This window comes from Rattus rattus, chromosome 6 (assembly GCF_011064425.1).
Source record: "Rattus rattus isolate New Zealand chromosome 6, Rrattus_CSIRO_v1, whole genome shotgun sequence".
Classification (NCBI taxonomy): domain Eukaryota; kingdom Metazoa; phylum Chordata; class Mammalia; order Rodentia; family Muridae; genus Rattus; species Rattus rattus.
This window is the reverse complement of record NC_046159.1, coordinates 83,026,924-83,039,761: the sequence shown is the minus strand read 5'-3', so window position 1 is coordinate 83,039,761 and position 12,838 is coordinate 83,026,924. Positions and strand designations below refer to the sequence as shown.

General features: G+C 42.0%; 1 protein-coding gene across 2 annotated transcripts in view; it reads left to right on the top strand.

Annotated features, from left to right (window-relative positions):
• The window catches only part of Herc3 (HECT and RLD domain containing E3 ubiquitin protein ligase 3), an 88,237-nt gene that overhangs the window by 33,682 nt on the left and 41,717 nt on the right, over positions 1 to 12,838 (top strand). For both annotated transcript variants that reach the window (XM_032906406.1, XM_032906407.1), the window contains exons 10-15: positions 542 to 666; positions 2,045 to 2,104; positions 5,252 to 5,363; positions 5,747 to 5,936; positions 7,899 to 8,062; positions 8,184 to 8,297. In XM_032906406.1, the coding sequence (XP_032762297.1) occupies positions 542 to 666; positions 2,045 to 2,104; positions 5,252 to 5,363; positions 5,747 to 5,936; positions 7,899 to 8,062; positions 8,184 to 8,297 (765 nt within the window). The remainder of the gene's footprint in view (positions 1 to 541; positions 667 to 2,044; positions 2,105 to 5,251; positions 5,364 to 5,746; positions 5,937 to 7,898; positions 8,063 to 8,183; positions 8,298 to 12,838) is intronic.

The following is a 12,838-nucleotide window of genomic DNA, read 5'->3' as shown; positions in this document are numbered from 1 at the left end:
CTAAGGGATGATCTTGAACTCTTCTTGATTCTCCTCCCTCGCCTTACTTCCAAAGTGCTGGGACCCCAGGCATGTACCATCGTGTCTGGCTTAACCTTCTTTTATATTACATTTCGTCAGAGTTGAGGGGGCAGTTATGGCAACCAATACCTCTATAGCCTGGTGACTCAGAGCAAGGAGAAGGAGACCCGGGAAGCTTGTGATGGAGTTGAAACAGACACTCTAGAAGAGCACCTCCTCACGGGTGAAGGACAGAGGGCTTGATAGAGGGAGAGGCGGGCCTTAGGTCACTTGCAAAGAGACCTCACCCTGTATGGTGTGGTGTCCTGAAGTTGAGGCCAGGGAGCTGAGCTTCTGTACCACAGCTACCTGCCGCCGAGTGTGATAGAACAGTGCAGTGGCTTAGGGAAGATCCTGAGGAACAGCCCCATCCTCGCTGCAGGAGTGGGGATGGGTCTCTGCTCCACAGGAGAGGATTTGGAAAGAAGGGGAGAAGATCCATGCCTCTCATTTCTCTTTAATCTTGTATTTATTTCTCCAGAATTCTTCTCCTGCTGTTGACTTCAGAACTGTGAACCAAGCACATTATACCAACTTAATAAATGACGAAACCATAGCAGTTTGGAGACAAAAGCTCACAGAACACAACAACGCAAATACAGTCAAGTACGCGTTTGTCAGCCTTCATTTTGCTTCTTCCAAAGCATGCTGGGGTCCTCTAGCCTAGTGACTGATACTCCCTGCACCTACCCCGAGCTTGTGAATATGAATGGAGATTTGCATTTACGGAATCATTTTTGTATATTTATTTGGAATCGCATCTCATTAGTCCCCAGCTAACACAGTGGTTTGCCCTCCAGTTCTCACTCCTCACATTGAAAGATCTGTGACATCCTTTGAAGGAAGGCCTGAGGTTGTATCTCTGCTCAGAGCTCTCTGTATCATGTTGCATATAGAAATGGTTTTCTTCACAGTGATGCTTCAAGGAATCTTGAATATTAATAGCCTTTATTATTTTAATTAATCTGAGTAACTTCTACAGCTTTGCCATTCAATGTGATTCGTTGAAATGGTAATTCAGAGTCTTCTGGGTAAAAGGTATATTAAAAATGTAAAACTGGTTGGGTTTGAAAAATTAGTTTTCTTTGCACATTTTTTTTACTTTGAACGCATTTTCATATTTTTCCTATCGTCTCACTTATGAAAACAAATAAATCAATCTGTGTAACAAAGACGGCTATCTTAACAAGTGCACAGTGGGTCTTGCTTTGTGGTCAAGGCTGTGCTGCAGCAAATGCCCAGGCCCCACCCTGAAGCAGCCTACAGAATCCCCTGTGTTTTGGGCATTGTTAAGGAGCTGAGGATAGAAAGGGAGTGAGGATAAGAGATGCCAGGCTGCTGATCAGCGGGTGACTAGAAGAATGGGTTTTAGTTTTCTTAACAACTGAGGCTAGAAGGAGTCATCACTAATGATCTTACTTGATCCAAATGCCTCAGCTGGCAGAAGTTACCATGACCTCCTTCCAATCACTTACTTGTTTTAGCCCTTGCTTTTTGTGGCAATCCTGGGTCCTCACAGTAGACCCTTCCTCAGACTCTGCAGAATTTAGGTGATAGGAATAAGTCTTTATTTCCACTCATTTTAGTTTCTTTCTCAGATGGTCAATAGAATAGGCAGACATGATTGGGTATTTATTAACTTTTGTACTTGGGAAATAACAGCTCACATTTTCTGTTTGCTTGGAATGGTGGTAAGAGAGTGTCCAAGCTTTTTGTTGGAAGCAATTTTTCTTTTATGATTTTGAATACACACACACTTATATATACATATATGTGTATATATATATGTATATATATATATATATATATATATATGTAACCTGTGGGTTACTTGTTCTTGTCCATTTAGAGGCAAAGCATTGTCCTCTAATGAGGTATACATTGATGACCCAATAAAAGCTGGCTAGGAAGATGTTACTGAGGGTTATGTAAGCTCTGATTTGTAATTCTTAAAGACCCTTTTCTCCTTTTCTGTCTTGAATAGTGGTGTTGTTCAGATACTGTCTTCTGCAGCTTGTTGGAATGGAAGCTTTCTGGAAAAAAAGTAAGTGTCGTACACGCTTCAGAAGCCGTGTGTAGTATAAATACTTACCAAGTCTATAAAAGACTTCTCCATAGTGCTTGGTTTTAACTGCAGGGGAATGCTGACATTTGCCTAAAAATTGAAATATCCAGTAATGATGAATTAGAGGGTCCCAGGATAGTGGTGTTTGCTCACTCCTCACTGGGCAGATTTACAGAAAGAAATGGTCCCTTGGGAGATCTAGTATGGCTGACCCAAAGCCAGAAATCCAGGCTGTCCCAAAGTGCTGCTCTCACATGTGTGTATGATTTGTTCTTTTTTAAACATGACTCCAGCCAATGCCGAGGCTGAAGTGGGTTTATTTTTTTCTAGTCTGCTTTTATATCATCAATATAGGTATGATATAATACATACATACATTCTAGTTACATACAAAGAAAGTGGTCAGTCCAAATTACTTACAAAATGTGAGGATCCCATCCTGAGAAAGCTGGCACAGAGGCCCGATAAATAGTTCCAGAAAGGCTGGGAGTGTAGCTGCTATTCATGGAGCCACCGTGACCTGCAGCTGACTCCATTGTAGGCCACCAAAGACAGGCAACAGTGCCCTCCATGAGCAGCTCTGTATGATTTGTTCTTTAATTCAACATTCTCCAGTAGTTCTTTGTTTCTTTAGTTTGCTGAGGTAATTTTTCATTTCTCAAGAGGAGTGAAGTCATGTAGAGGTCTTAGGGAGGCTTCCTTCTGGGGCTCTGTGGATTCGGTCGGGCTCAGCTCTGGCTAAAACCAGAGGCAGCAAATAGGATGTCTCTTTTGGCCTTATCTCTTCTGCAGATTGTCCCCCACCCCCCCACCCCCCCCCAGGAACCTCATGCAGCAGAATGACCTTGCCAGGAGTTGGGATCATCAGGGATCCCAAGTCCTATCATTTCGTGGTCCTTAACTACTGACAAGGTTAATGAAATAATAGGACGAATATGTTAGCCCTCTGTTATTGTGACAATACCTGAGATGACTGCAAAGGACATGCTAACCTTAGGTGTCCTCAGCATCTTCAGTCTGTGGTCAGGTGTCACGTTTCTTTAGGACCAGTGGTGAGGACATCCATCACTGTAGGAGATTCCAAGTAGAAACCACTCACCTTATGCTGGCTGTCAGGGAAGAGGTAGGGAAGGGTGAAGGTCCAGTATCGAAAAGTACAAACACTGTATCTCACCTTCTAAGTCCTCCACCTCCCAGTGATGCTACAGGCTGACGTCCATGCCTTCTACACATGTCTTTAAGCAAATATTCCAAATGCAAAGTATAGCAGTGAGGACTGACAGGAGTGGGAAAGGGGGAAGCTGATCAGGATAGATGGGGAGCAGTGAGCTCAATGCACAACACTTACTAGTATGGAAATGTCCCTATGTAAAAGAGCACTATGTATAATTAATATATATATAATCAAAGAGCATTTTAAGTATAGCAATGAGTTAGACTTTAGTTCTCTGTGTGATTTATAGATCTACCATGTGATTCAGTTATTACTATAACCTGGGCATAAACCCAAAGGACTCTATGTCCTGTTATAAGGATACTTGCTCATCCATATTTAGGGTGAGAGTACTCACCCCAGTGTGTATCTTGTGAGCTCAGCAGACCAACCTCAAGTCTGGACCAGCCATATAGAAGGGCATGGAAGCTTTTGCTCTTTGCCTGTTTACCCTGACTCTTCAGGACACGATCATCTGAACCAACAGGTTGTTGAGGCATTCCTGTGCTGGTATTAAAACCTCCTTCAGGATTTTTAACCTAAACCACAGAGCAGTGAGCTATCAGCCACATGGTCTAAAACAACTACTGAATTCTTGGTCATTGTATGGGAAACAGCCAATTTTGGACTAGTCAGACTACGACCTGTAAGCCATTCTGCTAAATCCCATAAATTCATCCCATCTAATGTGTGACTAAGAAATATCTTTAAAATTATTCAACATCCTTAGCTGTTAGGGAAATGCAAATTAAAGGGACTGAGAGACCATCTTTCCAGTCAGAATGGCCGAGTTCAGGGAAAAAAAATTAAGAGATAATGCTGAAGAGAGAGTGGGGAAAGGGAACCCTCTTCCATTTGGATGTTTCCTAACAACATAGGAAAAAGTCCTTCCACCTTTCTTCAAGTTACCTTTAGGTTATTAAAGTTAATGTCTCAGTTAAATCATTGTAGGAACAGGAGCAAAATACCCATCAAGGAAGTCTAAGCAGCTGTTCTGGGTTTTGCCATTTTGATTCTTATATATTCAATGTCTAGTTTGCATCTATTGTAACATTGTCAGAGGCTGTTAAATCACTTGAATGTATATATTACTCAGAACAAAGCCTGTGTTTGAAATGACTATTTTGCAAATTAATAGATATGATATATTCGTGAGTGGCAATCTTAGAGATATCCTTTGTCTCTGGGAAGCTAGGACTATGTGGAGCTGGAAAAATGATTTTATTGCTAATAACATTTGAGCACTAGCTGTAAAGTCCCTGGTGGGTAAATGTAATTGAATCTGTTTAAGTAAGAGAGATAATAGCTTGACTTTTTTAAAATCTGATTTTCATTTTGAATACTTCTTGAGGAAGGCTTGAAATAAGAGGGTCGCTGTGCTGTTTGTTCATGAGTGGGCCCCTTTCGCATAAGGGAAGTGAGTGAGTGTGGGTGATTAAAACCAGCCACAACATTCACACCTGCAGAAACCCATAGAAGTGGGTTGGGCACGGGACCTGCGTTCTGCTTTGTGAAAGCCTAGCTTGAGATAGCAGGGTTTCTACTTTGACTTGAGGGGGGAAAGGTTTGAGAAAAATTAAGTCATATTTAACAGTGGAATTGTCCCCATTGCTTAGGAAGCAGAGCAGGAGATCTCTGTGTTCAAGGCCAGCCTGGTCTACAGAGAGACTTCTAAGCTGACAGGGGCTACCTTTCACAAATTAAAAATGAAACAACCAAAGTGGGGTAGGTAGAATTGCTAAAGGCTTACTCAGTTGGTCTTCCCCAAACTAGTGTTCTCAAATATCTTATCTACTAAGTCAAATTAAGATCTGTCTAGATTGGGTTAACTAATTAAGTTCTTATAGTATTTTTTTAAACCAGTATTTGCCTTATGTTTTTATTACCTATGGATTTTTGTTTGTTTTATTTAGAATTGATGAACATTTTAAAACCAGTCCCAAAATCCCTGGGATTGACCTGAACTCAACTAGGGTTTTATTTGAGAAGTTAATGCACTCTCAGCACTCCATGATTCTAGAGCAGGTAAGTGGTTTACATTTATAAAATTCCGTTTACCTTGAAGAGTTCTGCCCTTAAGACAAAAGGAACAGCGAGATGAAAGGATACACTCTTATGCAAGCTGTAACTTTGTAAAACATTAGTGTTGGGACTTGGGCTGTCTTTTGCTTATATCTTCCTGAGGAGTTTCCTCTCTCAAGTATGAGGCCTGTAGGGTGGTGGGATTCCTCCTTCTCCCGGATGTGGGTGTCTGAAGTAGCACCTGGCTCCCCCTCTTTGCTCAGTGCACTCTGAACGAGCAAGGGTTGCGAGTTCATTAAATAATTTATGAATTTGGAGATGAGTTATTTAGGCCTCAGATATGTTTAAATTTATCACTACTTTTCCTTCTTTTTTTTTTTTTATAGATATTAAACAGCTTTGAAAGTTGCCTCATTCCCCAGTTGTCAAGTTCACCTCCAGATGTGGAAGCAATGAGAATCTATTTAATACTACCGGAGTTTCCGCTGCTTCAGGATTCTAAGTATTACATAACGCTGACCATTCCCCTGGCGATGGCCATTCTGAGGCTGGAAACAAACCCTAGCAAAGTATTAGGTAAATTCATCAGATTTAATACCACTGGCTTTGGACTTGGTTGTTTTGTTTTGTCAGCTGGCTTTTGTGGACTGAGATCTAACAATCTACCTTTGCCATTTAATAGCCTCACCACTTACTCCTTTCTTTGCTGTTGACGTCCAGCTAACCCTGTTTGCAATCCAGGCGAATTGATCTCTTATTTAACTTAGTCCCAATTTTGAGAAATTCATAAAGTGAGGTTATTCAACCTTAAACTGTCCCCGCCCCCACATTTGCTTGCTGTTGTAATGCCTCAAATATTAGTTATCCTCCTGTCTATCCATCTCCAGTACTGACTTCAGCGGGTGAGAGCCACATGAACAGCTTTTGTGATGCAGAGATCTCCATGCAAGGGGGGGCGGAGTGACCTAGTGAGGACTCACGGAATGTTTGTTTTCTTTTTCTTTTTTAGGACACTTGAGTCCACCTTGATTTTTGCAGGCTCCGGACACTTTGCTTAGATAAGAACCTTCTGTTCCTCAGCGGGCTGGAAAGGGTCTCTAGAGGCTGGAGTAGCACCCGACAGGTTTTTTTTGTTTTTTGTTTTTTTGTTTTTAATAATCTAGTACAGAGACCTGTCCCCTTGCTTTTTACTTTTTTCCCCTCCCTTGGTAATTTTTCTCAGTGTTCCTTTCAACTTGGTAACTTCTGTGATTCCAGTGGCCTGAGTATCACTGGAGCATGGTTTTCCATCAAGTGAATTGACCTGCTTCTGGCTCTTCTATTGCTTCCCCCTTCACACAAGAGTAATAATGGCCGCATCAGTAATGCGTTAAGCACTTGATACTCACCATTATCAGGGCATGTTCAGAGCATGTTTTCTTAGGCGTTTCTAATAGGTGTAAAATTAGAGCGATGGCCATTTTTAAAGACATTTTATCAGACTTTAAAATTTTTGGCATTTTAAATTTTAACAATTTTCCTAGGCCAAATCGCACAACACAGAACGGGACCATTCAGTTTTATAATCAGTTTGTTTCTAACATCTGACAGTTCAAGTTGAAGAGAAAACCTCAGAGTAGAGTAAACCCAGCAGACGCCTGTCACACAAATCCAGCAGCTCTCAATAGGTCGTCCTTTTTAGTGGATGTTTCTCCCACTGTGATTTTTTTTTTTAAGGTTTCTTTTATGTGTATAGATATTTTGCCTGCATGTATGTCGATGTACCATTTGCGTGTCTGGTGCCTTGAAGGCCAGAAGATCCCTGAGAACTGGAGTTTCAGATGGTTGTGAGCATGAGTGTATGTGGTAGGAATCAAACCTGGGGCCTCAGGAAGAGCAGTCAGTGCTCTTGGACAGTGAGCCATCTCTCCGGCATCCCTCAATTTTTAATGAAATATTTTAAACAAGAAAACCTTATGGATTTCAGTATGGCTGAGTTCATTTATGAAGATATACTGATAGATTCCTGCTTGAATGGAAAGGTACCACTCGGAGAGAATAGTACCAATTTCTTAAACTAACTATGCGTCATAACAGGAAGGAATGATTTCCACATCCTCTAAGTGTGAAGTGTCCCTTGTACAGAATTGTCAGTAGTGGCTGAGTCAGTCCCAAAAGGTCAAGGCTGCACAAATACCACTGCAGTTGGTGCAGTCAGCCTCCTGCCTGATCCCCACACAGCCTTGGAACTCAATGTTTTAAGATTAGCCTTCAGCATGAGTCTGAGAAAAAGGCAGATGAAAACTCTAACAACATAAACACTTTTAAGAAAGAAAGAAATGCAGGAGGTGGGGGAGGGGGAGAGTTAACTTAAGGCCTCTTTATATAGCTGTTTCTCCACACATATTTTAATGGTTCCTTTTAAAAGTCGTTTTTGGGAAGCTGTATTGTAGACTAATATTTATCTTCTAGACACAGGAGTTATAGCTAGCAGGGAGACGACATTAGCACACGTGCCCGAGGTTATGTGCTAAAACATGTCTTTCTTCCTTCCTTAAGATAACTGGTGGTCTCAGGCATGCCCAAAATACTTCATGAAGCTGGTAACCCTCTATAAAAGTGCCGTCCTTTACCTCCTAAGGGGAAGGAAGACATTCCTAATACCTGTACTGTTTAACAATTACATGACCGCAACCCTCAAGCTTCTGGAGAAATTGTACAAGGTAACCCTCGGGGATGGAGAAGGGAGGGTGTGAAAGGATGGATGAAGTATTCTGCTGGGGCTTTCTCTGGGAGATTTTCTAGTTCTGTGGTTTTAGTTGTTCTTATTTTGTTCTTCATCAGGTAAATCTTAAGGTGAAGCACGTGGAGTACGATAAGTTTTATATCCCTGAGATTTCTAGTCTAGTGGACATTCAGGAAGACTACCTCATGTGGTTTTTGCATCAATCAGGAATGGTAAGAATTCGTGGAAAGCATATTTTAAGGCTTTAGCCTTTTTGTTTGTGTTTGAAGCGTGCAGTGCACTTGAACCTTACACCTAGCCTTTGAATTGAGGGCTGCTGCCACACCTCTCTATTTCACTCAATTCACTTTGGAATTCTTGGAACCTACAAGTATTTTAAGTAGCCGTACGTGTCATAAGTCTCATCAAGTCTCTGGGGCTGGAGTTGTAGCTTAGTGGAGGACTTTGTGCTTAGCATGCTCAGGGCTCTAGGTTTGATCCCAAATTCTACCTTTAACGAAAAGAAAAAAGAAGAAAAGTAAATCCAAGTATCTAAAGCAGTCAGATTGACAAACAGAAATTGGAATGGTTGGCAGAGACAGTCTGGAGGCACTGGGAAACTGGAGTTGTTTTTAATGCGTTTTAGGTTCCAGTTCACCAAGATTCTGGAATTCTGTCGTACAACAGTGTGAGTGTTTCAGGGGCCCTTGTTCATCTACGGATGGATTTATGCATATATTTATTTATTTTAATATTTTATGTATTTGAGTGTTTTATTTGAATGTGCACCATTGTACATGTCTGGTGCCTGCAGAAGCCAAGCATGGCCATTCAAGCTCTTGGAACTGGAGTTACAGACTGCCGTGAACTGGTATATGGGTGCCGAGAATCAAACCTGAGTCTTGTACTCTTTAACTGCTGAGTCATCTCTGTAAGCCTTTGTTTTGTTTTTGAGATGAGATCTCATGTATCCTAGGGTACCTTCCGACTCACGTGACCAAAGATGACTTTGATCCTCCTGCCCTCACTCCTCCCCAGTCCTGTGATTATTAGTGTGTACTTCCACACCTGCATTTGATGTATTGCTGGGCGTCATACCGAGGACTTTGTTCATCTAGACAAGTGCCCACCTAGTGAGCTGTGTCTCTATTTGATGCAAATATTCTTAGTATTGCTGATTTACATTTGAAAATAGTGAGAATGATACATATTTGCACTGTTTGCTTACATTTTGAGCCACAAATTAGAAGTCACGACATTAATATAAAAACTTTCAGCATTTGTTCAATCTTGGGAGATCCATAACTGGCTTCCAGAAGTCGCTAGCTGGCTGGTTGGTGCAAAAGCATGTTCTGGATGAGCCTCTGCGAGCTGCATCCCCAGTGATTTATCCTGACATTTAGGATCATTGGCTACTCCTTTTCTGATAGGTAGTCTATTTCACTCTTGCTATGTCAACTTCCCAGACCCTGTGGCCACCTCTTATTGAGGATAGCTCAAATACAGATGTCATACATTCCTGACCCAACTCTGATGATGTTTGACACAGAACTCAAGGGTCTGTGGATTCCTGCCTACCACCCTGGGCCGGGCAGCAATTAGTCAGCTAAAGCAGACTGGCTTCCATATATGCAAGGGATTTAGGATTTATGCACATCTGAATATCAGAAAGCAAGTGATCATTTGGTACTTATGTTTAATCCAGCCGGTGCAGTAGATACATTGCAAATGAGTCTTTGCTACTCTCACAGATTCATCACCAGCTTTAGGGTGGCATTTTTTTCTGAATGTTTTTTAGCTCTACAGTGGTCTCTAGGGAAAATAGTTCTCTAAGAACTGTATTTAACTAAATAGCCATGTTAGTTTTGTTTTTGTCAGATGATAAATGATCAAAATATTCTCATGAAGATTTAAAAATTATGGGACACTTTTTAACTTTTAAGGTTTTGTTATTTTGAAAAAACAAAATACTTTTCGATAGAAATCATATTTCAAAAGAATTGATATTGGAATTTTAACATGGGAGCATCAGTGGGCTCTAGTCTTACTTTCTTTAGAAATTATGAAATGTCACTCTGTAAATTATAAAATGTCAGAGATAGACACAAGTATTTCAGGTAACTGCTTTGCCTTCAGGTAGAACACAGAGGCCTGGGCAAGTTGAACAGTTTTTCTCTAGCTCAGTTTGCTCTGACAAAATGTCTTTCTCTTTTCTTTCTGGCCTTAAGAAGGAAATTGCTTATATGAGAATGTTGATGATCATAATCATGGTCTCTGAGTAAAGGTACTTAAATGAACAGTTTTACGAGTTTCTTTCTGTGAGTATATGGTAAACAAATGTCTTACTAGATCTTGAAAATTTTTCATCTCTTTGCTAGTTAAAGCCATTAGTACAAGATAGAAAACCAGCTGAAGTCAGTATGTGACATTTTATGCTTCCTGAAGAAATTTTTGTATTCTATAGGTACAGTGTAATTAGAAATTGAAATTTAAGTTTCTTGAAATCTTTAAGTTTTACCTTAAATGCTAGTGGTATTTTACTTAGGTTTTATTTTAACCACTTAAAACTAAAGGATAATTGGTGTGCTGTATTAATATTTTAGCCTGGTGCTAGCACAGCGTATAGGAAAAAGCAGACAGTCCATCCTGAAAGAACTGGGCATGGGTGGTGGTCCCTGCAAATGCTGAGGCTTAGCTTGCAGAGAAATGAACTATGGAGAGGCAAGAAAGAAACTCCGTTCAGCAAGATCTATCCAGGCTGGTTCAAATTTCTGAAGTCTGACAGTTTATTTTAGGCATATTTAAGTACAGTTCAATTTTGGGAAAAAGTTTCCTGTAACAATTATCTCTATCCAAAGTGCACAATAAAGTTTAAGGTGTGACTACATCAAAAGTGTTTAGTAATGGGTTGGAGATTTGGCTCAGTGGTAGAGCACTTGCCTAGCAAGCGCAAGGCCCTGGGTTCGGTCCCCAGCTCCGGGGGGAAAAAAAAAAAAAAAGGAAAAAAAAAGTGTTTAGTAAGAACACGTGGTCTGTATCATGAAGATGGGTTCCATAACTTAAGGGCCTAGGAGAGGATCTGAGGTCACCAGGCTATAAAGCACGTGTGTCATGTCCCCTGAGGATGGGTTCTATTGATGGACAAACAAAGATAAAGATAAAGGCTTGTGTGAAAATGCTGGTAAAATGGACTCCCAACATGGGAAAGAGAGACGGTGGAGCAGAGCTGTGTGCAGCAGAGGCACCACCAATCCATTGCATCTCAGCCAGCTGCGAGCCCAAAGATTGTGCCTGATGAGCAAGGGGGCAGGAGCAGGGCGACATCTATAACAGGATTTGTGCGGCAGCCTGAAGCTCCTGTAGAAACAGGTCAATCAATACAGAATACGGCTCACCCTAGGCCTGCTGGCTAGCCCCCAACATGGAGCCACCATGACCACATCTAGTGCAGCTTGTCCTGCTAGGAGACGAAAGGCTCAGGGCATCAGTGCCGCCCGCAGCCTACAAGCCTAACAGTGGCCTGGTAACTGGCACTGAGGACGGGGTGGTGTGCAGCAAGTAGCCTGGAGCCCCCTTGGAAACATGGCATTACTGAACAGGGCTGCCTTAGACCTCCTGGCCAGCCATCCACTAATGTCGAGCTGCTGTGGCGGAGAATGGTGCTGCCTGCAGCCTGCAGCCTGCAAGCTCAACAGTAGGTCTGCCCGCTGGCCCCCAGCATGGAGCTGCTGTGACTGCTGCCCACGCTGTTTTCCCTGTTGGAAGACAGATAGTGCAGTGCTGTGGGACCTACAGGCTACAAACACAAAGGGCAAGACTGGTGAGGCTGGGGTGGTCGACATCCAGGGCTTGGAGGTGTGAGGCAGCCAAGAGCTCTCACAGAGCCTAGCTGCAACATCGCCCTAACTGGGTGACGACAGCAGGGCATCCAAGACTCAGCAATGGTCCAGTATTTATGGTGCTTCAGAAACCAGAAACCTTTGACCAGACTGATGACTCAGTGCAATAAGTAATTGCACATCAATCTATTTGGGCAAAAAATATACCCTGTGACCCAGGGCAATTTCCAGGGCTACCACAATGAACAGTTATGCAAGGGAGAGGTAGGGAAGATTGAGGAGTGAAGAAGCACTGACAAGGAGATGGGGCAGAGTGGTGATGTCAGTGTGAGAGAAGGCTGCTGTGAACTGGGAACTATTAAAAATCACGATAAGGATGCTGAAGTGTAGTTCTCCATGATGGTTCCTGGCAGGAGTGTGGTTAGGGAAAGACTTGGTTTTCTTTTAAGGTGCTGGCCACTGTTAGTTTGACAATACTCCACCAAGTATATAGACAGCATAAAATGGACTTGGTTTTTGTATTATTTTTTTCTTCTTTTGTGGAAGGAGGTCACACCAGTAGAGAGGAGGCAGACCTGGGGATATTGGGAAGTAGGTGTGATCAGGGTGCACAAAGTGAGGTAATCAAGAAAAATACTACATTGGAAAAAAATAAGAAAGGAAAAGAAGAGGAGGTAGAAAAGGGGGAGGCAATGGTGGTTTATCTTACTTGTTAATAACGTGCTGTAGTCTTCAATTGAAAAGTAAAAGGCATACAGTGAATGTCTTTGTAGGCTCTGTACCGGGCACTACAAGGGAGCCATTCCATGGTTTGCAAAGGCCTTCAGAGACAAAAGCTTTGAGAAACCTTGACATCTTGATGGTGCATCAGGGAGATGCAGCAGATGGGGAATGTTTGCCTTTAGATGTCAATCCTGGGCACCTGGAGGGAAGAG